The 27072-nt window shown below is 43.2% G+C and overlaps 1 protein-coding gene across 2 annotated transcripts; it reads right to left on the bottom strand.

Moving 5' to 3' along the window:
• Positions 1-1061: 1061 nt before the first annotated feature.
• Positions 1062-20859, bottom strand: TMEM64 (transmembrane protein 64). Of its 2 annotated transcripts, XM_075920418.2 has the most exons (4): positions 20040-20859; positions 15952-16160; positions 12772-12843; positions 11078-11214 (listed from the first exon to the last, which is right to left on the bottom strand). In XM_075920418.2, exons 1-3 carry the CDS (start codon positions 20712-20714, stop codon positions 12792-12794), a joined length of 936 nt encoding a protein of 311 aa, XP_075776533.1. In that variant the 5' UTR covers positions 20715-20859; the 3' UTR covers positions 11078-11214; positions 12772-12791. The 2 variants fall into 2 exon arrangements, with proteins under 2 accessions (XP_075776532.1, XP_075776533.1); XM_075920417.2 differs by lacking the exons at positions 12772-12843; positions 15952-16160 and adding an exon at positions 1062-3018 and having other exon boundaries at positions 11059-11214.
• Between the last annotated feature and the right edge of the window lie 6213 nt (positions 20860-27072).

Raw genomic sequence — 27072 nt, 5'->3', positions numbered from 1 at the left:
TTATCCTAGTGCTATTAAACTCAAAGAAAGACTTACATTTCTATTTTTTCAGTTACAATGTAGGTTAATTTCAAAACAAATTAAACTGAGCATTGTAGTCAAACAAATTTATGAAGGTGACAAAATATTTTCAATTGTATTTGTGGTCTTTCATTATCTGAAAGCAACCTAAAATAATTCTTCAAAAAGAAGTTTCTCAAGCTAGATTTTATTTCTGCTCTTGAAATCTCTCTATCAAGTCTCATGGTCTTCCCTATAATTAGCAAATTTCTCAGCTAGATATTTGTGAACTATCATATTTCACAGCTTCACCTTCTGTTAACAAGCATACTCCCAGACAGTGATGTTAAGCAGGGTTTAATTTAAAAAATTAAGTTGACTAAATATCCCTTCCCATTAACTACACATATCTTATATAATAATAAATGCATTGTTTGTTGTTACTACAGACTTTCCAGCAAAAAGAGAACCAAATAGTTTTCCTTTATAGTCACCTCCCAAACTACCCTTTCACAGCAACTTGGGAAATGTAATACATGACAATATTTGTTTAAAGAATTTATTGTATAAAATTATGATTGGCATGAAATAGAAATTGTTCTTTTTAATGCATATTTCCCATTAATCTGTACACAAGTATTACAAGCATTAAGCAAAATGCAATAATTCTAAGAACTAATTTCATACTACAAAAAGTATTCACATAGTGAAGCTATTCTGGTTACAAAATATTAAATAAAAGCACTTCAAAATATGTATTTGGGAAATGTTATTATATGATCAATGCTTGCTTAAATTAAACAAATTAAGACACCTCACACACAAATATACCATTGTCAGTTCAATTCACATGGAGCAAAGTTCAGATCCATTTACTGAGCATTATCCCAGAAGAAAAAACGGTTACTACAGGAATCAATCATTATTTAATGACAAATAACACCATCAAGAAAGAATCAAGTTCTCTCATGGTTTTCATACAGAACAGGAATGCAGCTGTTGGGAGGCCAACACATGCGCACACACCCCTCAAGGCATGTACCGACTGTTTTTTAAAAAAAAAAAAAAAAAAGAGACATTCCAAACTTCACTGTTTAATTTAGTTAATTCAGCTTCTAAGAACAGGGGTTTACAAAGAATACTTACATATTTAGCATAATTTCACTTGCACTACTGCAAAGTCTGTAGGTGTCAAATTATTTAAATATGATACATCCTCACCATAAGGCTGTTAAAAGGTTATCAAATCTCTGCTTCCCAGGTATGGTTAAGGCCCTTGTCTTCTACAGCAAGTGATCTATTTAATCACTTCTAAATCCTGTGCTTGCACATCCTAAGAACAGCCTTACACAAAGGAGGTACTATCATAAGCAATTACATTCTAACTTAAAGATGAGAAATTATTTTTACAGCTCAGAACAAAATAACTACAAAGGTCATTTCTCAAAAGAAAGGTAATAAATCTTGATTTTTATGATGGTTACTTGGCCTCTGAGGCAGCTGAAGAGTGTTTGCGTGTATATCTACAGAACTTAACTCACACAAACATATGTATAAGCACAAAGATACTGTATCTACATACACAAGCACTAACATACTGAGAAACAATCCACCGCTCGCACAAAAGGAGCACTATCCCATAATTCTTCTAGTAAAATTTTGTCTCTTTCAAAATGGATTCTGAGTTCCTGAGTCTCAAAAACATTGCTGTCCTTTTCTGTTAATTGCTCTGAAGGAAAGCCCGTAGTCTGTGTTTCTCCTAAGGATACAATATTTTAAATCTTTTAAAAATTTAAAGAAGTGGGGGGAGGGGGAGTATAACTGGAATTAGCTTGATTTTTAAACATTTTTAAAGGAATAAAGAATCTTCACCATTATATAAAACAAAGGCCACCTTAGTCTAAGATTTCTAATGCTAGTATCCTAACTTTTTTATGGCAGAGAGAAATTGAAGTCCCTATTCTTACTGTATGTATTGTGTGCAATGAAAACAAATCTATCCTTTAAATAAATCTTTAAAAAGTTTTTATAAATAGAATTGCAATGGAACAGCCCTTTTGTTGCCAATGGAGCAAATAACTAGTGAGTTTTCCCTCAGATAGTGCTATATTCACCGTAATCTATTACATCCTCTATAGTTTCCCTTTTACTTTGCATATTACACAGTGTAACTTAAAACGTTATTTAAGAGCACTTCAGTCCCACAACGTAGGGTTTAAGCTTGTCTGAATAAGTACAAGTGGCTCTGCAACATTTCAATGAATTACAAAAATACATTCAACCAAAAGTTTATATAGGGTTCTCTTTTTTAAAAAGTAAGAAATGAAGGGAAAGTCAAATGGTCCCATAATTAACAGAGTAATACACTGTAATTTCTGGAAATATTTTGAAAGCAAAGCACATTCAAAAGTATTGTACATTGAATTGCATACTTTAACTCATCTTTCAGTAATAAAGATCTACCATATATAAATTCAACCTTATAAATAATGCTAAGCAGAAAAATATTTACTTCTGGGCTATCTTTCTCAGTTTTTAAGAGCAAACACAAAACAAAACCTAAAGTGCAGGCTACAGATTATGATGACAAACATAAAGGACAAAAGGTGCAGTAATTTGCATCTACATTTTAAAGTTACTTAGCCATCTATTGTTCCTTGCTAAATATCACCCTCCTTGTGCAAGTTAGGAATTGCTGAGTTGGTTTGTGTCAAAGTACAACCAGCAACTGGTTTTTTAATTTTTTTACACCGGTTATAGTTGTCCATAGACATTTCTAAGTAATAGCGTACATTTACAAAACCTTACATTTTAATACTCATATCACACAATATTGATCCCACCCCCGGAAAATGCTATTGTCCTCTTGTTGCAGAATGTTGTTGAAGAAGTGGTGCTTGGCTGGTTGCCTGAAGCAAGGGAAGTTTTCATTTCCATTTCACATGCTACGATAGCTGCATTCAATTCCACTTGCGCTCGGTGAACGACATAAAACATGAGGCCAATGCTTATAACAATCTATGAATAAAACAAACACACTGCAATTGAAAAATATAGCACAAAAAAGCAGGAATTCAAAGCAAATACTTCAGGTGAGCATTAAGATGAATTCTCAGTACACACACTTGTTAATGTTTGGAGGTAAATGCATTCAGAGGAAGATGATCCTAACCGGAGATGGGCAAAGGGCCCTCAACGGGACAGATCAGGCCCACCAACCAAGTAGATCCAGCCTGCGGATGCCCTGCCGCTCCCCCATCCCCAGACCAATTGGGGCGAAGTCTCCTTGCCCTTGCAAGAGCACACGGCAGCTAGAGAAACTTCACACACTCCCCCGCCCACAGACACTGACTAGCCTGGGGACGAGGGAGCTCATGAGGTCTCCTTCCGCTAGGCGCCTACAGCAGAGGTTCCCAAACTTTCTGACACAGGGACCAGTAAATCCATTCATGAGCTTTTGGAGAACAGGTAACATTCATTTGTATATTCATTAAGCAAATGATGAATATTCAAATAAGTTGTTTTTGGTCCTCCCAAAGCCCCCAGTGCCAGCTTTAGCAAAGTTTTTACTATGGCTACCCACAATATTCTTGCCAGCAACTTAAGGGAATATGGATTGGATAAATGGACTGTAAGATGGATAGAAAGCTGGCTAGATCAGGGTTTCCCAAACTTTTTACTTTAGTTGGAACCTGGTTTTTTTTCAGTACTGTTTTTTGCAGCCCAAAAATATAAATGCATATAAAAAATAATTAAAAATGAATAAATTTTCAGTGTTTCACCCGGCTGCATCCTCCACCCAGCCTGGGCCAGGGCTTGGGGGACCTGGCACCGCATGGGCACTCCAAGAGGCAGGAGCAGATTGGGGGTAAGGTATCTGGCTAGGAGGGAGGGTGCAAGGAGGGGTAGGGTTGCCTGGTGTCCAGTTTTGTACTGGAAAGTCCAGTATTAGAGGGTTCTGTCTGGGAAACAAATTGAGAAAATACCAGACATATAAAATGTCTGGTATTTTCTAATTATGTAAGTTTTATCATTATCAGGTGTGTCAGTCCGTAGCTGCGAACTGCCTGGCTGGTAGATGTGCTCACGCTGCGTGAGTGTGTCTACCACCCAGGCAGTTTGCAACTACTCGAGGGAGGGTATGGGGGGTGGAGGCGGCATGGCACAAAATGGAATCCCCAGGGTCGGACTCACTCATGTGCCCGGGTTTGCATGTGCCCAGGTCCGTCCCACTTCCCGCCAGCTGATTCGCCCCTAGCAAACCCCGCTGCCCCTGTCCAGCCCTACTTCCGGCAGCTGGTTCTCCCGTCCTCCTCCTCACAATCTCCCCGTCCAACCCACCCCACCCCACCCCGTCCCGTCCCCTGGCCAGCCCACTGCCCCATCCAGCCCTGCTTCCCGTCCCCCTGGCCAGCCCCGTCCCCTGGCCAGCCCGCTGCCCCCATCCAGCCCTGCTCCTCCTCCCACCCGATCTCCCCCGGGCAGCCCCCTCGCCCCCCCCCCCCAGATCTCTGCTCGACAGCCCTGCTGCCCGCCCCACACACACCTCCTCCCAGACCGCCCCACTCCCCTCCCCTCCCAGCAGCCACACTGAGGCCCAGTATCTTTTTCCTGCAGCCTGATACCGGGCTGCGGCCCATATTTTGGGAAACGCTGGCCTAGAGGGAACAACCTGCTGTTTTAAAACAGCTGGTGTTTCTCTATAGGGAGTGGGGGAATAAGAAGGAAAACTTCTCGCACTCCCCCACCCCAGGCCAACTGGGGGGGGGGGGGGGGGGGGAAGAGTACAAGAAGTCTCATTTCTCCCCCCCCCCACTTCCGCCTGAGGTCCTGCCCCTTCCAGGGTGGCCCGGGAAATGTCCAGGGTGGCCCGGGAAGTGGTCCCCTTTTAAAAATTATTGCCCACCCCTGGCCTAACCATTAAGACTTTCCACTTCTAATGTATCAATGGCAGATTAGATGTGACTTCAGGATTGGCAGGTGTTTTAAGTCTAGGTGCATTCTTCTGTATGTTATCACTAACAAAGTTGTGAAGGTGAGTTTTTGTTGTGCATCTCCTGGTAAAGAAATCCCTCTTCCCACCCCCAAAGAAAAGGTACATGTGCAGGTGTTAACCACAGCACTTTCCTTGTAGATATCAACATTAATTACAAATTATTCATTACGTTCTCATGAATGTGAGATTCACAGAACTGTAGAGATAATACTCTACTCATACTGGAGCCAAAAGTAAACAAGCTATTTTCTCTCTTGGCCCTCCACTACACAACACATCCAAAAGCAGCAGAGCATCAAGATGAAACATACCAGGGTTAAGGAAGCCTATATCACCCTAAGCACAAAAAAAATTTACAGCTGCACATGTGTGCGGGGGGAGGGGGGGGGGGAGAAGAGTCCTCCCCTGAAGAGTCCCCCTCCTCTGAAGTCTCAAAGGAAGATGTGAATCCAAAGATTTAATGGTGAGCATAAAGATCCTAAATAGTGTATCATTTAAAACAACAACGTAAAGGAAAATTACAAGCCCATTACTGCAGTCCAACAGTCTGAATGCTCACACAGGAAGGGTACATCTAACCTACACCCCTTTTTCGATAAAAGGATGTAAATTAGACATACAGAAATTGTAAATGAAGCTAAGATTTGAATTTCCGCGCTTCATTTACATAATGGTGGCTGCAGCTTTTTTCGAAAAGCCGCTTTTCGAAAAAAAAGTGGTCAACATAGGGATCTTTCGACAGAAATGACCGTTTTGAAAGATCCTATAACCCTCAAAAAATGGACCAACACATAGATTTGGAATCTGAGTGCTCCAGGGCTGGAGCAACCACAGGGGAAAAAGTAGTAGGTGTGGCGCACCCACCGGTGTTCATCTATGCTCCTCTGCCCCTCCTCTCACCCCTCTCAAGTACCGGCAGCACTGTACTTACCAATTCCTCCTCATCCCTCCCAGAAACTGCAGAGAGCTATGCACATCCCCTTACTCTTATCTGCACTCCTCACTGCCCCGGGTTTGGACCACAACTGGGGCCAGCTTTGGAACCCCCAGGCTGGCATCGGGAGGCAAGGAGCCAAAACTGCAAGTGGCAGCAGGGCCCCTGGGCACGAGGCCATGCTGGGACACAACCTGGAGGTGCTGAAGCATTCCCCGCACTTCTACTTACCACTCCTACGAAGACCCATTCTTACTCTGTATTCACCTTCCATGATTCAGAAAATTCTCTGCTTCGGCATCAGTCCCAAAGGTGCCAGATTAGAGAGGTTCAACTTGTATATAAAACATGGGAGGTAGTTGTCCCCCTCTATTTGGCATAGATAAGACCTCATCTAGAGTGCTGGGTGATTGTCTGGGCACTATGCTTTAGGGAAGATATGGTCTCTCTCCAATTTCTCCAGAGGAGAGCAACAGAAATGTTTAGAAGGTTTGGAAAACATGATCCATGAGGAAAAAATAACTGGGCATGTTTCATCTTGAGAGAAGATAACCAAAGAGGGGCCTGGTAGCAGTTTTCAGGTATGTTAAGGGCTGTTATAAAGAAAATTGATCAATAGTTCTCAAATGTTCACTGAACGTGGGACAAGAAGCAATGGAGTTAATCTGCAGCAAGGGAGATTTAGGTTAACTATTAGGAAAAACTTTTAACTATAAGGGTAGTTAAGCTCCAGAACAGCTTTCTTTCCGAGGAAGGCTGTAGAATCCCTATCTTTGTAGTTTTTTAAAAACAATTTGGACAGGCATCTGTCAAGGATGGTCTGGGTTTACTTGATACTGCCTCAGCAAAGGGAAGTAGACTTCTCAAGGTTCGTTTCAGCTCTATATTTCTAGGATTCTATACTTTGTGAGCTCAACCAGAAGTATAGATAGGATGGAGGTCTCTTGTGTATAGGTGGAGATTAGGCAGCGTTAGAAAAGTAAGGTTGGCTTTAAAATCCTCTGATTGTACACCATGAGGAGGGTTAGAATTTTTTAATGTTGATTAAGGGCATTACAATTCTCAATCTTGATTGAATTTGTGTCTGGGAATTTTTTTTCCAACTGAGACTTTAAGTTTATGTTATTCAAAAAACAGCTGTATAGGTTTTGCTTCTTAAAGCCTATATATCTTCAGTGATGTCTTAAGTCAGTGGTGCTCAATCTTTTTTTAATTTGCAACCCCAGGGCCAGGAATTCCCCCCCCCCCCCCCCCAACAAAAAGCACCGGGTACATTTTGTTACGGCCCCTTTAATTTAAAGTGCTGGTCTGCTCCCCTGCCACTTCCTCCACCCCGGTGCTGCAACCCCCCAGGAAGACAGCCGACCCATGGGTTGCGCACCGCTGTGTTAAGTTAACAGTAATTCTACCTGCACATAATATTGTATCAGGGAAGCCTCCACTTTGGTTGTCAGGGAAATAAGTCACAAAAACAAAACTACTTTCCAACTGTCAAAACACAGGTTTTCCCCTAACAGGAACCACTTGAAGAGGTTTAGATAAGTCTAGTAGAACTAAATAATCCTAAATAAGCACACTTTAGCTTAGGTGAAACGTCCTCTAAACTAAAAAATGTACCCCCACAGAACCTAAAATGCCCAAATCTAAGGACTTTGAGATTGCATTAAGGACTATCATATATAAAATACTTTTATATCAAGTAGCGGTGGACAAAAAATATAGTAACACTTCACTGCAGAATATGAAAAAGTAATCGGTTTCACATCTCCCAACATTTAGAACTTGTCCAATTAACTTCAAATGTTCCATACAGACAAAACTTCTCTGAGCAAAGGCTACACTTGGAAGTTTTCAGTCAAAAGGCAGCTTTAGTCAGAAACTTAAAAAGGAGATGAGGATTTCAAAATAGAACTTTGAATGTAAGCTGTTTTGCAATCTGAAAAAAGGATTCTGGAAGAAGAAAAGTAATTTCAAAAATATTGCTTCCTACATTCAACATACTACAATCACAGACAAATAGAAACACCAAAAAACAAAACTTATTAAATCTGAGCTGAATATGCTCACTACTTCTGCAGTTCACTTTTTTCATTTAATCTCATCTAAGGCAACAGTAAATTTCACTTTCAGGTTCTGCTGCAGCGGCACAATTTGGGATGTTTTGTTGTGAACACTGCAGGGAAATATTAATTGGCTTGAAAATTGTTTCAAGCTGAGATTTAAACAAACAAAAAGCCCATAATATCATAGAGACTTTGCTTCTCTATTTTAAAAATGTATATGGGTATATAGAGCCTAAAATTGGGGTCACAGCTGATCTAACATAGTCCCTCTATGCAGTCACTTCAGACGCTGGCTTCCTCTAGGTATTAGAGGCAGGGCCTGAGAGAAGAAAGGGGGATGAGCACCCCCATCTGACCCCTTCCTCCCAATACCACACCCCTCCTGCACATCACTCCTTTTCCCAAACCTCTTTTACCCAGTTCCATCCCATCCCTGCTTCTCCCCCTCCAGCTGTTCTGTAACAAGCAGGAGGTGCTGGATAGAGCGGAAAGAGTTGATCAGCAGAATCACTGGAAGATGGAAAACAATGGAGTGGGAGAGCTGACTGCTGATGGGTGCTAAGCTCCCACTATTGTTTTTCCCCATAGCTGCTGCAATCCTGGTACACCCATGGAGTTAGTCCCTATAGCAGTCACTATTTGATATGGGAAGCACTCACCACTGGAACAGAGCTACTTCCAGGATGAAATGTGGCAAATCTTTCTGCCCCAAAGATAAACAATTTGTTCTTAGAAAGCAAATGAATAAGAACTTCCCAAATGGAATTACAAAAGGAATTCCAGGTAGGCAAAAGTAACCACTAATGTTTAAACCGGGTGTGGGCAGCAAAATAAATGTCCATTCAGAAAGTGCTGCAGAATCTTTAACAAAATGATCATCCTCATCTGACAGACAGCACTTCCAGCATAGCACAAAGCTGAGGATGGTTCATTCCCAGCTCAGAAAGCTGCTATTTTCAAACACCACAGAAATGAATCTAGGTCTGGGTCTGAAAAAAAGACCTCACAATGACAAATTTATAGAGCTCAATCTGTTTAGTTTAACAAAAAGATAGACAGCCTAATCATGTCCCTTCTCCAAGTACCATCACAAGAAAAGATACCAAGTTCTACAGGGCTCCTTAATCCAGCGGAGAAAGACAAAGCAAGAACCAATAGCTGGAAGCTAAAGACAAATTCAAATTAGAAAAAAGGCACATATTTAAACACTGAGGATTATTAACTATTGTACAACCACAAAAGTAGCTAAAGCAAATCACATTTAGTATTTCAGAAATGTTCAGAGGTGTTTTTAAGCTATTTACTCAGCTCAAAGTTACTCAGAGCCCAAGTCGCCAAGCAAAGTGCATGACATGAATGAGAGGTGGGTGGTGAACTGAAGCACTCCACTAGTAACCCGTTCCTCCCCCACCCCTTTAGCCACCTCCTCTTCTGATCCCGTACTGCATCCATCCAATTACAGCTGAACCATACCAGCTCCACTATATAGGCAGCCCTGTGAAAGAGGTTGTTGAATGTAGCCCTTAGCAATTTTTATACCACCACCAGAGTGTGGAAGAAAACAGCATTAGCCTATTAACAGAGCTTCATAGGTAAAATGAAAGATGTTCAAATAAAAGTTACTTTTCTCTCATTATTTTTCTAGTTTATTTAACCTATCCTCTTAGACAGATGCCAATACTCTCAAGCTAGCTTCATCAGCAAACCCAAATGGAGCTTGGTGTTCATTCTGTATCTTATTCTTTTTATAGAGAAGTATAATAAAAATTGAACAAGGTATCTGTGGTATGATACGCAAATCTAAAAGCAAAATGCAAACTGCTATTCAACCCCAAATCAATTGACAATATCAGGTGACACGTCAATGCCTATTCTGCTACTAGTATCTGGTATGATCACGGTCAGAAATAAGATACTGAGCTAGATGGACCCTGGTCTGACATGGTGACCATTGTTATGTTCTTACTTCACACTTCTTTTTAAGTAAGAATTACTTCCTAAATGGGGATGTTTCAATAGGCCACCACTACAGCCACATATTTCTATGGCAACATTCAAAAAGAACTGTACACGCTGGAATCGTGCTATACTCTCCTAATATCGAAACACAGCTCATTCTGGAATGGAGAAGGGCAGATATTCTGGGCTTAAGGGAGGCTCCAAAGCAGAGTGAATGGCTGCTGCCCTAATGGATCACTATGGCAGCAGAGCTCATTAGCACTCCCAACACACACTCTCACATGTTCCTATATTCCCCTTATATTGAAGGGTGGAGAAGTTGGTGGGGGAGGAAAATCCAACTATGCTGATTGTATGTCAAATACACAAGCAGGAAGGGAAATCCCCACTTGGGAAATCCACTGGCTTTGGGACCCTTTGCACCACCAGAAGCACAAAAGGATTAAATCACAGGAAAGACTCTTGTCCCTTATCACCAACAACATAGCAGTACCTATGATCACATTAGGACACTGGTTCAGTAACAACTCAAAGAAAATTGCCCCACTCACTGAACCAGCTGGATTTTCATAGAATGTCTCCCAGTAGCTGGAGAATGAACAAGATCACAACCCCCCCGCCCCCAAGCAAAAATACAGTAGACTTCCAATAATCTGGAACCTTTGGAACCTAGGTGGTGCCAGATTATCGGATATGCCGGACTATAAGGAGGTACTATAAACTGGTTTTTTACACACACACACACACACACACACACTATAGAGTATATACTGTATATAAAATGTTTTAACCCTTTTTATTGTACATACTGTATACAGTATACTGTAATGTTTTAGTTCTTTTTACCCTTTTTACTCAGTTCAGCTGCTGCCTTGGGACTCGTTTTTTTGCCAAAGCTCACTCACTAGGCTCTTGCCATTTTGATACCAGACTATCGGGAGTGCCGTACAATTGGATGCCGGACTATTGGAGTTTTACTGTATATACAAAAGTTTCCAAATTTAACTACTTTGTCCCCAGAGTCACCCAAACTACAATAAATATAGTGGCTTTACAATTAATGACTGAAAATAATAAATTAAGAATCATTATATAAAACCACTCACCTGTAAAGTAAATACAAAATAGCCACTAACACTTTGTTCAGCAATGACATCTTCCATGGTTCGCAAAGTGGTGCCTAAGTAGGAGTTTAGGAGCTGAGTAGGAAGCAGTCCAACTGAAGAAGCCATTAGATAGTTGGGCAATGATAGATCTGTAATCTAAATAAAATCTAGTGTGAAAAGCAATGTCCCATTTTGATACAATTTTCTCACAACCTGACTGTCTCCCCCAAAATTTAGAATTCATTACATCACAATACTCCGAAAAATGTCTGAGTACAAAAGCTTAAGTAAAAATCAATTCAATAAGGCAACACTTTTAAACTTGCCATTTTAAAATTCTGAATACACTATCCCTTTGTTTTGTATGGTCCACAGAGGTTAGAAGAAAGATCACTGCAATTTATAAGAAACTTATCCTCAGAAAGAAACTTGGATATCAGATAACAAAGCCTTAGAAAACATTAAATGAAATGTAGTGCCGGTCAACCTTCATTTTCATATCATATCAAGTGCAGAACAAATGAAAAAAAGTATAATGTGTTCAACATTTTAATTTAGGAAATAAAATTCAGTTAGAAAGCATGAAGTATAGCTACAATAGTTCTGTAAAGAAAAAAATATGAATAATTGAAAACATCTCTCAGGTTTTTTATATAACATTTTAATTGGCCAAGGCACAAAATATGAATTACTAGAGCTAGCCAAATATTTTTGAAAGTGTTAATAAAAAAACAGGAAAAAGAAAATAGTGTAAATATTCTTTTGAGTTTCCCACTCTTGCTCTCACCTCCAACTTTCTTTTACCGTTTTGGAATAGCTCTTAACTTTTATGGAGACTATTTGTACAGGAGCTAGGTACACAGTACCTGCTAAAAATAATCAAATGGGATAAGGAGAGGCTGACACATACAGAGAAATGTAAAGGATCAGAGTCCAAGAGGGCATGAAATGCATTCATGGAGGCAATGAAAACAGAAAGTAAGAGAAAGTGAGAAAATAAAGTGAATACAGCATCCATTAAACTAAGGGACAAACTAAATCTACAAGCAGATCTGTAGATTATTTTCTTTGGTGATTATGAAAGGCGTAGCTCTGACAGCAATTTTCATTCTCCCCTGACTCCAGAATAAGCACTGACAACAGCACATTCCTAGCCAATGTGATTCTATTCTGACCTGCAGGGACCACTTTTAGGGCTGAGAGAAGAATTCAGCTGCTAAACTCTTTCAGTCATGACCGCTCTGTGGAAGCTGTCAACAGTGATGCCAACGGCAAGTTTGATGCAACACTCTAAGAACTAAAATAAGACCACCAACTCATTTCAAATAAAATCCCTGAAAAGGGTTACCAGAAACTGGGTGCAGGAAAAGTTTTCTTTACACAGACTTCTAATAACTTATGTTCTAAGTACATATACTGCAAAATTTCTGATAAAGTGTTAGGCCTCTCATTATGGTGGTTTAAACTGTTTAGCTAAAAGCGGAGTATACATCATGACTAACAAAAATAGTTCACAAGACCCACTGGGATCTTCAGTTTGTGGAATGGAGAAATGTTAAAAGTAGTAAGAAACAAATATTGTAAAATTAGGTCTTAAATATATTGACCAGTCACAATAAATTATACGGTATTGAGATGTTAATAAAAATCAGATTCTAGTAATGATAACATTGACAAATACTAGTCTTGGCAAAAAATCATCGTCAAACATACCTATTGACTTTGGAATGGATCTAGCAATGTGTGCTTAAAGACTGGATTGCTGTGACTATTTGATTCACACACCTGTTGGAAATTTGAAGCAAGCTGTCAGTTGTTTCTAAAGAATTTCTGCAGGCTATCCAACAGAATGCATTACATAAGGGAAAAAAAAACCCAACAACTTCTAAAGTTCCAATTAAGCAGAGTCAGTGCCACTGCATTTCTACAAGAAAATAACTAACAAAGGTCCAAATCTGTAAAAAATCAAAGACAAGGACAAAGACAGAAGCAGAATTAAATTATTTTAAGGGCTGTGCAGTGAAATAAGTGACTATTGTTATGTGAGTGCACCATGAAGAACCAAGTAATTAATTTACCATTTTAGACTAACAGGTTAATTTAATATTGTAGTAACATTATTTTGAAAAGTAAGTCATTTTGCCAAAATGCCAAAGAGCTTTCAGCATTAAATGACTTTTTGGGGGAAGGAAGAGGGAAGATGGAAAATAAAGAAGATTAGGGGTCGATTTTGTTATTCCACTGGAGGAAGATAATTTCTCACTCTTCTCAAATAATTTAGGAAGGCATTTGCAAAATACATACTTGTAAGCTTTGCTTGCTATAAATATGAACATATGCTAGTAGCATGACTAATATCTTTTCTTGTTATGGAAGCTTAATAATGGATGTATGACAAGTACATGAATGATTACGCTAGACCTAATTATTTGACAGATGTTCTCAGAAGTCTACTTAAAAAAATTGTAGAAATCTGGGCCATGGTAGAAGTATGCACAGACCTCCTTAATAATCAAGAGCATGCAATCAGTGCTATTACTGTCTTTGCTGTTTTAAAGCAGATACAAGATTTCCCAAATAGAGCATTGTCAGTAAATCTAATGGAATTGCGAAACAAATCGCCAAGACTCCTGGAGGACTTCTTTCCTTTGTGAATACATAGTAAAGCATTTTACTTGCAGATAAAGTTTGTGTTTCTGATTTGGTCCAGCAATACATTAAGGCGGTGTCTATATTGGCACAATCTTGCGCAAAAGCAGCCGCTTTTGTGCCAAAACTTGCTGCCTGTCTACACTGGCCGCGAGTTCTTGCGCAAGAACACTGACGTTCTAATGTATGAAATCAGTGCTTCTTGCACAAGAACTATGATGCTCCCGCTCAGGAATAAGCCCTCTTGTGCAAGAGCTCTTCCAGAAGAGTCCAATGTAGACAGCCAACATGAATTTCTTGCGCAAGAAAGCCCTTTGGTTAAAATAGCCATCAGAGCTTTCTTGCGCAAGAGAGCATCTACACTGGCATGGATGCTCTTGCGCAAAAGCACATCTCTTGCACAAAAGCACATGCCAGTGTAGACGTAGCCTAAGAACACAGGAAACAGGAAAGATCATTTATAAGTGAAGACGAAGCAACTAGTAAGGCCAGGTGATATGGGCTGGGCCACCATTTCTTGCAACTTCCATTGACCAGGAATGGTGAAGCACAGCCACTGAGAACTGCAAGCGGCTATGCCTGAAGATGCTCAGTTAAAGTGTCTCGTGGTCTGTCAGCAGCTCACCCTTACAAGCTGTAACCCAAAGTTCGAAAATCCCTGCTCTAAGGTATCGCCAAAGGAAGTTGGTCTTCTCCCTGGTATTACTCTGAATTAAAAAAAAGCTTTAAGAAAGTCAGCAAGAAGGGCGCCTTCTTTGAAAAGTATTCAGGGGAATATTTTTCACTGGGCCTGTTGCTTTCACTGGTACCAATTGAACAGTCTCCTTTTCTTGTCCCAGACTCACTGACTAAAGAAGAACTAAAGGGCCCGTTGAAACACTATTGATACAAATCTGGATGGTTAAACTTCACCAGATCACAAAGAGGGTGCATCATCTCCCTCCCCTCTAGAAGGTATGCTCCAATTTCACTGTGCATAGAAAGGATGGCAACTACCTTTCAGCAACCTTAGAGTAAACTATACGCCTGTTTCTCGAGATCCTTGGCTCACCCTCTGGGAGGAAGATTGCCTTGTCAGTCTTAGATGGTTTATTACAGATGCTAAAATTACCTGGTTAAATTCAGCATCTGGACAGGCAGCTTCTAAAAAAGAAAAGTTATACCAGCTGCCTTCTGAGGGCTGATTGTTCTTCTGGGACTCATCCAGCTCCCCATATTTTTGTGTTGGCAACTGCCATTCAGAGATCCAAAGGGGATCATGCCCACTCTAACTTGTTTACCCATTCTGAAGGAGAGGATAGATTTGCTGGATACAAATATGAGCTCATCTCCCACTCTTGGTATTAGTGTGACAATTTGTCTGGACACTACTGCTTGATGGAGAAAATTGCATTGTTTCTCCAGTCACTGATAGAAAACCAGTTGGCCGGTTCAACCAGTTGAAGTTCAGCTTGTTGCGAAGTACACCTTGAGAGCATCCTCTGCTTCCATATGTCATCTAGAACTGTAACCCATATGTTTACTTTTAAGTGCCTTGCCCAGGTGGTGTCAAAAGAACAGACAAAGTTTTAGAGAAACTGAACTGAAACCAAGTCTGCTGTAAAGTCTTTGCGGGACTTTTCATCCCACTATAGAAAAGGTTTTGGGAACATAAATTTTATCAGAAATAAGCATGATCAGCTTCTACTTCTTATTCTTTAAAGAGGAAACAGTACCAGCAGCAGCCCCTTATTTAGTACCCGCATAGACCCAAATCCTGCAGACTGTGAGCAAAAGGCACATCTGCTGCATTGTTTTCTCTGGCAAGAACCTCTTGGCCTCAGGGTTGACAGGATGCGCAAGAACCCCAGACCAGTTTTAAACTTAGACCAGGTCTATACTAGACCCAGAAGGTCAATTTAAGGTAATCAACACCAGCTACATAAATAACGTAGCTGGAGTCAAAATACCTTAAGCCGAGCTTGGCGCTGTCTCCAGAGCGGGAGATCAATGGGAGCAAATGGAAGTCAATGAGAGCCTTATCCTTGTGAATTGAGGAGAACCCTCAGTGTTCAACTTAGCAGGTCCCTACTAGACTCTCTAAATCAAACACCAGAAGATCGATTTCTTGTGTCCCACAGCTTCCATTGGCTTGGAACGGTGTACCGCAGCCACATTTGTTTACCTGAGTGTCTACAAAGTGTCTTGCTGCCAGCCAGCAGCTTTACCCTTACAAGCTGTAATCCAAAGTTTGAAAACCCCTACCTTAGAGTATCCAGTAAGACATTTTCTAGAGTAATCCTCTGGTAAGGGAGGATGAGCTTGATGTTTGAAAGGGTGGGACAGTCAGTCTCCATAATGCTCTTCAAATTATCTGACCCTCTTCCTTGGAGGAGAAGAGCAAGGAAATGCACCAGGCTGGTCATGGTCCAAGTGAAAAGCCAGAAGGGGTAAGACCAGAATCTGAAGGATTCCTGGGGTAGGGAGAAGAGATAAGTGTATCTCCAGCAAGACTACATAGTTAGGGAAACAGACTTAGCCTTGTACAATTTTTTCTTTTACAGAAGACAAGGAGCAACCACCTCCTAAAGACAAAAACTTCAGACCTTCTGTTGCAGGCCCCTAGCTTTCTCAAAGAGTAGCAGAGTGACATTAACAAGACTGTGGGTCAGTAGCAGTCATCAATTAAACTAATAGTAATCATGTCAATTTCATGCAGGGACTGCTTAGGAAAGCTATGAATAGCAGTACCTGCATGCATTGGCATCGGTCTTGAGGGAAGGGAAAAGAAGGTAGAACAAGTAGCAGTAGAGATGCAACAATTCCCTTCCTCATAAGATATTTTTGAAATGTGCACGAATAGAAGGCAAAAGAGAGTAATCTTTTTCCTTTCCAAAAGGAGATGTGACACAAATTTCAAAAATCAGATTCACAGAACTTCTGCATAATAGGTAGGATATACAAAATTGCTACAAAACAGAAGGAGTATCAGCACCCTACCCTCTGCAGCAGGAAAAAGGTGGCACAGGTTCTCACTTGGACATTACCCCTTATAAAGATGTGAAAGGTTTACCAGTAAGCATCACCCTTAATGGGTGATGCTTACCAATTCCGGTAACTAGAAGAGGCTGGAGCAGCTCCCTGCCTATTGTGTGCAGGGGGGCTGCTCCAGTCCCACAGGGCCTGCCATGGTGCTAGACTGCAGTGGCCCATCTGCCTGTGCCCCATTTAACCGGTTAACCAATTCAACAGGATTTTACATCCCTACCCTTGACTTTGCTTGTGAGATGTCATACCCTCTATCTATTATACCAACTGGTTGGTTAATGTATGGCAACGTTTTCTAAACTGTGAGCATTTAAAAGCTAGGTTATAAAGCATGTGAATACAAATTTGAATATATACCCTATGTTCAGTTTTTATATAAAAGGATCTTCTATGTTATATGGGCCACATTTCTTTCCAAATCCAATTGCTCAACTGGTCCTTGCTCATCTCATACTAAAGTTCCTTTTGAAAAATATCCCCTAAGATAAACAGAAAGCTTTCAGTACACATTCCAAACATATTATGGAGTATTCTAATGAGAAAACTATACTGCAGGTTGAACCTCTAAAATTCGGGATTCTCTGTCCAGTAACATCCATGGTCCGACAGGACCACAAATATTGTTGGACTAGAGAGCCCCAGCTGACCAGGTTCAGAAGCACTGGCTGGGCTGGCGGTGGGGAGCCTAGCCCCAGCGGGGTGGCATGATGGGGAGCAATGGCCAGAGCTGGCAGCAAGGAACACATCCCCAGCTGGGGGCTAGCGCGGTGGGATGCACCGCCTCAGTCGGGGCTGGCTATGGGGAGTTCAGCCCCGCCGTCAGCTGGGCATGCAGCCTGGACCAGCCGTGGAGAGGCGCAGCCCCTGCCGAGGCCGGAGGCAATGGGGCTGGCGCTATGGAAGACGCAACCCTGGCCAGGCCTGCCATGGTAGGCAGCGGAAGGCAGCAGGAAGCACAGCCCCACTCAGAAACAAAGCCTACACCTGGGTAGGGAGCCTTGACCTCCCCATATCTGGCAAACTGCGTTGTTCAGGACCACTCAGGGCCCGAGGGTGCCAGACAAGGGAGGTCCAACCTGTACCAAAGCTTTAAAGAGTGCTTGAAAACAATGCTAGCAATACAATACTTTGCCTAACTCTAAATTTTTTCATACAGTTTCCATTGAAATCCTAGATTGGATCCCATACAAAGAACTTTTGTTTCATGTTGACTTATATATACTATAGCTGCACAAGAGCACTACTATTGTTAAGGCCGCATCATGATATCTGTTTATCAAAGTGCTGTAAAACTGACGTTCTTAATCAGATTTATTTAAAATTTATTGTACATCAGGAGAGCAGGGTTAGTGACTCTAATTTGGAGTCATTCGAGTTAGACATTGTGGCAATGTAAGTCCAGGGGGAAAGGAGTAATTTTTCAAAAGTTTCTAGATATTGGGGAAGGGGATACCCATCAAACTATTGATATGATGCAAGTCAAGATTGTCTCAATCTGTGGAAGATTATTAAAGGTAGTCCATGATATACCTTGTATCTTTGGGGACTCAGACTGAAGAGTATCTAAGAAAATGTTTACACTGCTCATTTGTTAGGACAGAAAAATGATTAGAGGGTTTACATTCAACTACTGTTAAGCACTGTAAAATCTGAACAGTTACTCAGATTGCTTTGAAATACAATGTGCCTCTTGGGAGCACATGGTGGGGTTAGTGATCCAAATCTGGGGTCACCTGACAGAGGAGTTCCCAAGTTACAGCCTCCTCCCCTAGTTTCCATCCACTATGGCTGGAGATTGCTACAATGTAAGAGTTATGGGTGGCAATTTTATTTTGGGAAGGAATATAAACCAAAGTATATAATTAATGGAATTTCATATCCACCATTTTCAGGTTTTTATACGCAGACTCCAGCTCTGCCAGTGCACCTCAACCCTCTCAACTCTGAATACACACAACATGTTGTATATATAAAACTAAACTAAACAAACACCATAATTGTTCTCTCATCTTTCAGTTATAATAATGATTATGTTTAAAAAAAATCAGAAAGAAATGCATTTTTAAAGTGCCCAATTAGTTAAAATGTGATTGACAGCCAGATTTCCTCTATACCCAGCAAACTTTATTCTGAATTACTTTTAAAAGGCAGTACTTTTAAAACTCTACCCTCTGTAAAGAGATTTTTATGTACACTACATTTGTTTGGTATAGCATATAAAACTGAAAATATTCTATGACAACCAACATGTAAAATGAATTTACCAAAATTTCATCAAATGTCTTGAGAATATTTCTTCCTCAAGCAATCTTAGGGGAGGCATGTAAAAGCAGAGGGTTTAAAAGAACAGAATACCAAATCTATGGCTGGAAGAAAGAGATATTCATTGGAGGATTAGTTTTAAAAGAATATTCAACTAATGGTCATATCCCTGTCCAGTTTCCCTCTATTACTGCTTCAATCAACACCTAGTACTGAGAAAAAAAATGTAGTTTCAGTTTGCTTACTATGTGCCAGTCACAGACAAAATATATGTATGGTCAGTTTCATTGTTTTACAGTACCACCTGTGAGACCCAGAGCTATGCCATCCTACTGAAGACGCACTAACACGTCACCTCTAATATCATTAGCTCACAGACATTTACCTCCCCCCCATCCCCCTTCTGTTCTGAAATTTGATTTGTCCTTTTCATACACGTTCATTTTTTTTAATTGTATCCTTTGGTATATATGGCTGTGACAATTTTCTTCCACTATTTGATCTGAGGAAGTGGGTCTGGCGCAGGAAAGCTCATCTCCTAATAAACCATCTTGTTAGTCTTTAAAGTGCTACATAGTCCTGTATTTTGTTTCAGCTACACCAGACTAACACGGCTACATTTCTATCACTATTTAACATGTGAAAGAGCCATCCTGGCAGATCAGTCTGCAGAATTAAGCCCTGATCTTGCAACTCCAATGCATCATCGAGGGCAGACTCTCGCCAAGTGCTTGGATCCATTTGCCTAAGGTAATTCTGGTTGTGAAGGTCTGTCCCACAGCAACAGGTAAAGAGAAGAAACGATGACTGTGAAACTAAAAAAAAGCGGGGAACTCAGGCAACAACCGTGATTTGCGGTGTTCGGGGGGGGGGGGGGGGGAATCAGTGAAACGACTTTGGGTCAGGGCTCACCATTTCCTACACCAGCCCTGATGTGGAACCTCTCCGGGGTGAAACGATCATGGCCCAACTGCAATCAGTGGGAGGCTCACACTGATTTCAGTAGAGCACCCCCACCCACTCTCCTGCCACGGGCCACTCACCGAGAACACAGCGTTTTGGAGCCCGAAGGGGACGGGGGTGAGCCTGGCCAGGGCCACCACTTTGAGGCCGCTTCCTCCCTCCACGACGCGGATAACGGCGCTGAGTTTCTCGCTGCCCTGGATCCGCGCGAGCACCCAGCGGGCCAGCAGCTTCTTGCAGGCCACGTGGGCGATGAAGGTGCCGATGAGGACGCCGAGCACCATCAGCCCCATGCCCAGCACGAAGCCGTACAGGTAGCCAGCGGCCACGTTCAGCAGGATGTAGCCCCAGCCGCAGGGGAAGGAGACCACGATGAAGCCCACGGTGAAGAGCAGCACCCCGGCCACGCTGTCCAGGCTCTCGGCCCAGAGCAGCAGGTCCCGCACGTACTGGCGCGCCAGGGCCAGCGCGGCGAAGCACAGCGCGGCCAGCACACACACGCCCAGGCAGCTCTTGCACCAGCAGGCGCCCAGCAGGCAGCACGAGCAGCGCCACGTCCTGGCCTCGGGCAGCCCGGGCCCCGCGCCGCCCGCCTCGGGCAGCGGGCACAGCAGCAGCTCCGAGTGCGGCAGCTCGTCCGCCTCGCCGCCCGCCCGCGCCAGCCAGCGGCTCAGCTCCGGCCGGGCGCCCTGGGCAGCCGCGCACTTGGCGGCCCGGGCGAGCAGCTGGAGCAGGGCGGCCCCCGAGCTCCACATGCCGCAGGCCCCGGCCGCGCTAGCCCCGCCGCGGGATCGAGCCGCCGCGCTGAGCCGGTCGCCGCTCCCCGAGGCCGCTGGGCAGGGGCGGCCGCGCGCTCATCGCCCCGCCAGGGCCTGGCTCCCGCGGCGGCTGCCGAGGGCGGCGCGTCGGGCTCAGGGGGCGGCTCTGGGCCGGCGGTCCCGGCAGGCGGCGAGTCCTGGGGGGCGGCAGCGGGGCCCCATCGCCCGCCCGGCGCGGCTCCGGAGCGCGCGCAGCCCCCGGCAGTGCAGATGTGGCAACTCCGGCGGCGCCGGGCTGGGCGGGGCGATGCTGCGCGGGGCGGGGGGAGGAGGCGGCGCGGGGCGGCGCCTCCTCCCCAGCGCGGCGGCTCCCTCCTTGCCGCGCGCCCCACCTCACGTGCGGGGTCCGGGTCCCTCCCCGCTGCCGCCTTCGCTGCGTCCCGGCCTGGCCGCCCCTGGCGCTTGCTGGGAGCGCGCCCCACCCTACATTCCGTGGCGTCCACCTTTGGGCTGTGCCACTGGGCCCCGCAGCTGCCGCCCAGCCTTGCCTTTGCTGCCGGGATGGGGGATCTAAAGCCCGATCCTCATGCAGCCCAGGCTTGGGGCTCCCTCCAGCATTGGGGAGCCCCTGTTGTTGCTCCAGCTTCCCACTGTTCCCCGTCCCCCCCCCCCCCATACACAAAAATCTCATAGCCTGGGCTACCCTAGGCTCTGGTCTGCGAGGGGGATGTGGGGAGTGGCTGTCTCCTTCGCAGGAAAGGGCCAGGTTAGTGAGGGTTTTTATTTTTTTGCTTCTCATTTTTGTGTGGTCCCCAACTGATTTTTCTGTGGGTCAGCGGCCCCAACCCAAAAAAGGCGCCTCGCCCCTGGTTTACAGGACAGACTTTGGACAGGAGGTTGCTGCTACCTAGGGAAAATCAGTAGCCACCAGGCCCTTTCTCTGGCTGTTGGACTGGTTCTTCCTGGATGCAGCTTTGGGTGTAGAGCATTGGAAAACAGGGCTTCTTCCAGGAGAGTTATTCCTCTCCCCACAAGGAATAAGCCCTCTTGCACAAGAGCTCTTCCACAAGAAGGCAGTGTAGACAGGCAACATGAATTTCTTGCGCAAGAAAGCCCTTTGGCTAAAATGGCCATCAGAGCTTTCTTGCGCAAGAGAGGATCCACACTGCCATGGACACTCTTGCGCAAAAGCACCTCTCTTGTGCAAAAGCACATGGCACTGTGGATGCACTCTTGTAGAAGACCTTTTGCCCAAGAACTCTTGTGCAAAACAGTTCTTGCGCAAGAAGCCTGCAGTGTAGACATAGCCCAGGTGTTTCAGATGTGTAACAGTTTGGGCCTTTTAGAAGAAACAGTCACATAGCTTCACCTTACTGGAATCAACAAAACCAAGGTGGTTTTTTTTATAAAACTCCTGGGACAATGTTTAAATAATTTCTGTACTTTGAAACAATGGTGAAAGTAAATCAGTGTGACCCATAAGAGACTGGCTAGCTTGGGCAGAGCTCTGGATGCCACTGGTGTAGTGATAAAAATGGCTTGTGTCACTACACTCTGGGTGGCCTGGCCACAGTGCACCCAGGCTCCAGCTTTTAGGATCCAGTGGCTGTGCAGCATGGTCCCCACCATCTTTGCCAGCCCCAGGGATCCAGTGGCTGGACACCATGGTCCACACTTCCCAGACCAGCCCCAGTCATGGGGAATCCGGTGCCTGGGCAAGGTAGTTATGGCACCGCAACCTGACCCAGGAATCTGGCAGCTGTTAGTACAATGGTCACACTCCCAGCACTAAGCTCCACCCAGACACATTCACTCCAACCATTCCCCTAAGCCCCCTTCACAACTTCCAACCCCCTGTCCTGACTCCAGAATCCCTCAAAACCCAACCCCTTGCCCTGACTCCTGCACCCTCCCCCCACATCCCCAACCCATATCCTGAGCTCCCCGCATCCACACACACTCTACCCCCTGTCTTGAGCCTCCTGCATTCTATCCCATAGGTACATTTTTATAGGTACCTATCACAATCCTCACAACTCTTTGCCCTGAGGATCCCCCTCACAAGAGGGGGTCAGAACACAGAGTACCTATGCAAAACTGAAGTTACTTTCACCCTTGTTTTGAAACTGACATATTAGAAATGGAATACTCAGTTTATTTGACAAAAACATATTTTAAAACTGAAGTATTGTACTAGATTTGATATATTTAAATACATATTATTAATCATCTAAAAAGAACCTATGAGTAAATTAGGAAAATAATTCAGGCCTTGATCCTCCAAAGACTTAATAGCATGCTTAACGCCACCTATCTGAATAATCACTCATGCACTGATGTGCTGGCAGTAGCACACTTTGATAAATTCAAAAGCAATTACAGTTAACACAGCCAAAAACTTCTAAGGGGTACAGTAGATAATTGAATATTACCTTGCCAAGCATACTTAAACAACTTGTTCCAGGCATTGACATGCTCAGGCAAACAGGCCCATAAACATCCTGGTATTTTCATTGCTATACTTGACTGTTCTTATTTTCTTCTGTTCAGATATTTCTACTTAGTCTGGTTTGAGGAGGTTGGGTTGTTTTTAAAACATTGTCAGTGCCCTTGATGCTCAATTCCATGTATCAACTTCAAGCTTCTCCAGATTCCTTAGAGTTACAGTAAATCTCTCACATACTTCTCTCCAAATGTATTAATATTTATACTTTGAATCTCCAAAATGTTATACAAGCACTATAAATTTGGATTTGTTGTACCTATCAGTCATTTCTAGAAATGTGTATTTTTTTAAATATATAAAATACATTTGAAAGGCTCTTCCCCAGCCATAAAAACAAAAACAGGCACTTCACAAGCCCAATTAGCCTCTACAGACTATAAACATACCTGATACATATAAAAATATCCTGGGAAGATTTTCTCAGCTATAAAATACACTCCTTTCCCACTAAGATTTCATAATAATGCCCATTAAAATCAATGAACATACAACTCTTGCAGCGTGTGTGTGGAGAACTGAGAAGTAAAGTGAGTTTCAGAGCCAAAGTTTTTCAAATAGACAGGACTTCCATCTATGAGAGTTAGGTGCCTAAATATTTTTGAGGATCTGGGCCATACATCATTTGGAGTGAAATTCACCTTAAACTTTACTCACAAATCGACTGGTAGCTAGAGCAGGGGTAAGTAGTCTGCATGCTACCCTAAGGTGAGTTGCATGTTGTTATCCCTATTTGACTGAAGCATCAAGTAATTTGTCCAAGGCCAGAGAGGGAATCAGTATCAAGGCTGATATTTGAAATCATTTTTTCAGTCAAAGAAACATTACTGCTTTTAATGAAACTATGATTCTAAAGAATATTTGAGGGAAATGAACAAACTGTTAAAGAAAGATATTTGGGAGCCTCTTAGTTTTTTTAAGAGAAATGTGGAGCTCAAGAAAGAGGTGCAGGCTGAGGGATGGCAGGAAATTGTGTGTATTATTAATATACTAATACCCACTGGCTGTGCATCTTTATGAAGACATCAGCCTTCAGTATTATGTATTATGCTTCTGGTATATTTTAGTAGGATCATTAATTTCTACTCTTCAATATCTAAATTAGCAGAATGGGGAAGGGTTTCTATATTTTTTCCTTTCTCTCATTTTGCCTTCCTAGCACTCTTCCTGTAGAGTGGAATGCATACAGCTCACTTCTGTTCTGTGCTTTGAGCACTTACATCAGTTCCTCCCGTTACAGTCTTTGAACTAACTGATCTCTCTCTCTCTCTCTCACTCACTCAACAGCTGCTCCTGCTTTATCACTTTGCCATCAGCTAGAAAAACAGGCAAAAATATTTCTCAAGGACCAGTGCAGCTGCAGTTCTAGTCCTGAAACAGTGGATTTGTTAGGTATCTCCCTGGAAAACCAGTGTTTGAATTCAGTGGGGCATCAGATCTCACTTGTCCTTTTATTCTGACCAAGCTCTAAAATTGAAAATAATCAATTTTTGCACAAGATCTGCTTAAGACTAACTTATACCCTGGTACTGATGGCTCAGCTGGTGATTTAATTAATCATCACATGATAGAAAATCATGCGTTAGGAGCTAACATACAATTCTCTCTCAATCTCCCAAAGGAGGTTTAGCATAAACATTATTAGTGACAAATCCTAGGGCGAGGGCTGTTCTGTGAACTCAGCTAAGCTGGAAGTAAGGAAGAAGGAATACAGATTGAAATTGGGAGGAGGGGAATAGCTTCTGCCTACAGCATGAAGGAAAATTGCAGCATGCAATTTCTTGTGGCTTCACTTATTTGAGGATGTCTACACTATAAAATTAGGTCAATTTACTTTTAGCCACTGATTTTACAGAGTTGGAGGTGCATGTCCTGATTAGGCACACAAGGGCAATGGACTGCATCCCCACTACACTGGCTACCTTCAATTCTAATACCAATGCACTGTGGGTAGCCATCCTGCCCATCTGAATTTTGGGTTAGGCTCCCAATACCTGATAGGACAAAAACACCATCACAGGTGGTTTTGGGTACAGGTCTGCAGCCCCTCATGATGCACTTATCTCTTCCCTCCCTCCCTGCTTGAAAACAATAGCAAACAGTTGTTTCACACTCTTTCCCTCCCTTCCCCCCCCCAGTTATCTGTGCAGATACCATAGTATGGCAAGCATGGACCCCACTCAACTGCACACTCCTATGGCAAGAATTGCAAACACCTTGTGCATTATGCTGCAGTTTGTCCAGAGCCTAGCCAGGAGCCACTAGTGCAAGAAAGAATGTGAGACCACACAAACCGATGTGCAGTAACCCACTGAATGGAGCAACTGGCAGATGCCAGCAACAGATGGGCATGTTGACACACTAGAACACCAATTCTGGTCCAGGGAAACAAACACACACTGGTGGGACTGCATAGTTATACAGCTATGGGACAATCAGCAGTAGCTGCAAAACTTTTGCATGCACAAGGCTACTTTCATGGAACTTTACAAATTGCTTTCCTCCACCCTGAAATACATACAGCAATACCAAAACAAGACCCGCTCTGACAGCTGAGAAGCGAGTGGTGTTAGCTCTGTGGATGCTTGCAATGCCATACTGCTACCAGTCAGTTGGGAATCAAATCAGAATGGGTAAATCTACAGTGAGGGTTGCTGTGACCAAGTAGCCAGGGCCATCAATACCCTTCTGCTAGGAAGGATAGTTGCTCTGGGGAACATGCATGACATAGTGGATGGCTTTACCCTGGTGGGGTTCCTTAACTGTCGTGGGGTGATAGATTGAACACTTATCCCTATCTTGGCACCAGACCATTTTGCTAAAGAGTACAGAAACCACAAAGAATACTTCTTAATGGTATTGCAAGCGCTGGGGTGGATCACAGGACCGTTTTACCGACATCAATATGGGATGGTTGGGAAAGATGCACGAGGCATACATCTTTAGAAACTCCTGCCTCTTCTGAAAGCTGCAATATGGAACTTTCTTCCCAGACTAGAAAATTATCACTGGAGACATTGAGAAGCCAATAGTTAGCCTTGAAGACCTAGGCTGTCCCTTGCTCCCATGGTTCATGAAGGCAGCTTGGACAGCAGTAAGAAACAGTTAAGTCATAGACTGAGCAAGTGTAAAATGGTGGTAAAATGTGCCTTTGGCCATTTAAAGAGATGTTGATGCAGTTAATTGACTAGGTTGGACCTCAGTGAAAGCAATATTCCCATTGGTGTTCCTGCTTGCTGTGTGCTGCATCATATCTTTGAAAATAAGGAGGAAAAGTTCCTGGTGTGGTGGAGAGGATTGAAACAGATTGTGTGCAGAGTAATTATGAGCAGCCAGACAACAGGGCAATAAGAACAGCACATGGACATTGCCCACCAGAGCGGTTTTGAAAACCAGTTTCATGAATAACCAGACAATGATGTAACAGTTATATATCTTGCTCTTACCAAGCTGCTTCCTATTGACTGATCCTCCACCCACAAACACAGCTGGCACAATGAATAAAGATCCTGTTGTCCTGAAATCACACATTTTTATTTAGGAAATACAGAGAGCAGACAGAACTGGTGTTTCAGGTGGTAAGTCTGATAATGGGGGGGGGGGCGAGGGTGTAGGAGCACATGGCTTATTGCAAACCCCCTGTGTAACAATCAAAGTGTGGGAATGACAGACTTATGCAGCTGGAACCATCCCTGGGAGCTGAGTGAAGGGATTTGTCAGGTTACTGGATTTTAAGGGGAGCAGGCAAGATCACTGCTGCACCCATGGGGGGAGGGGAGTGTTTGTCCCACAAGTGTATACAAAGGGGGCCATGTGAGGTGTCAAACAAAAGCTTACTTTCTACTGATTCTG

Source organism: Pelodiscus sinensis, chromosome 2 (genome assembly GCF_052426305.1).
Source record: "Pelodiscus sinensis isolate ZL-2025 chromosome 2, ASM5242630v1, whole genome shotgun sequence".
Classification (NCBI taxonomy): domain Eukaryota; kingdom Metazoa; phylum Chordata; order Testudines; family Trionychidae; genus Pelodiscus; species Pelodiscus sinensis.
This window is presented reverse-complemented; position numbering and strand designations above follow the sequence as displayed.

What these genes read in the sequence shown, in the direction of transcription:
- TMEM64 (XM_075920417.2), bottom strand. Translation starts at nt 20,714, where the DNA reads ATGTGGAGCTCGGGGGCCGCCCTGCTCCAGCTGCTCGCCCGGGCCGCC. An exon ending in TCCAAAACGCTGTGTTCTCG is followed by an intron (nt 11,215 to 20,039) that starts GTGAGTGGCCCG and finishes GATTTTATTTAG; the next exon opens with ATTACAGATCTATCATTGCC. An exon ending in ATTTTGTATTTACTTTACAG is followed by an intron (nt 3,019 to 11,058) that starts GTGAGTGGTTTT and finishes TTTTATTCATAG; the next exon opens with ATTGTTATAAGCATTGGCCT.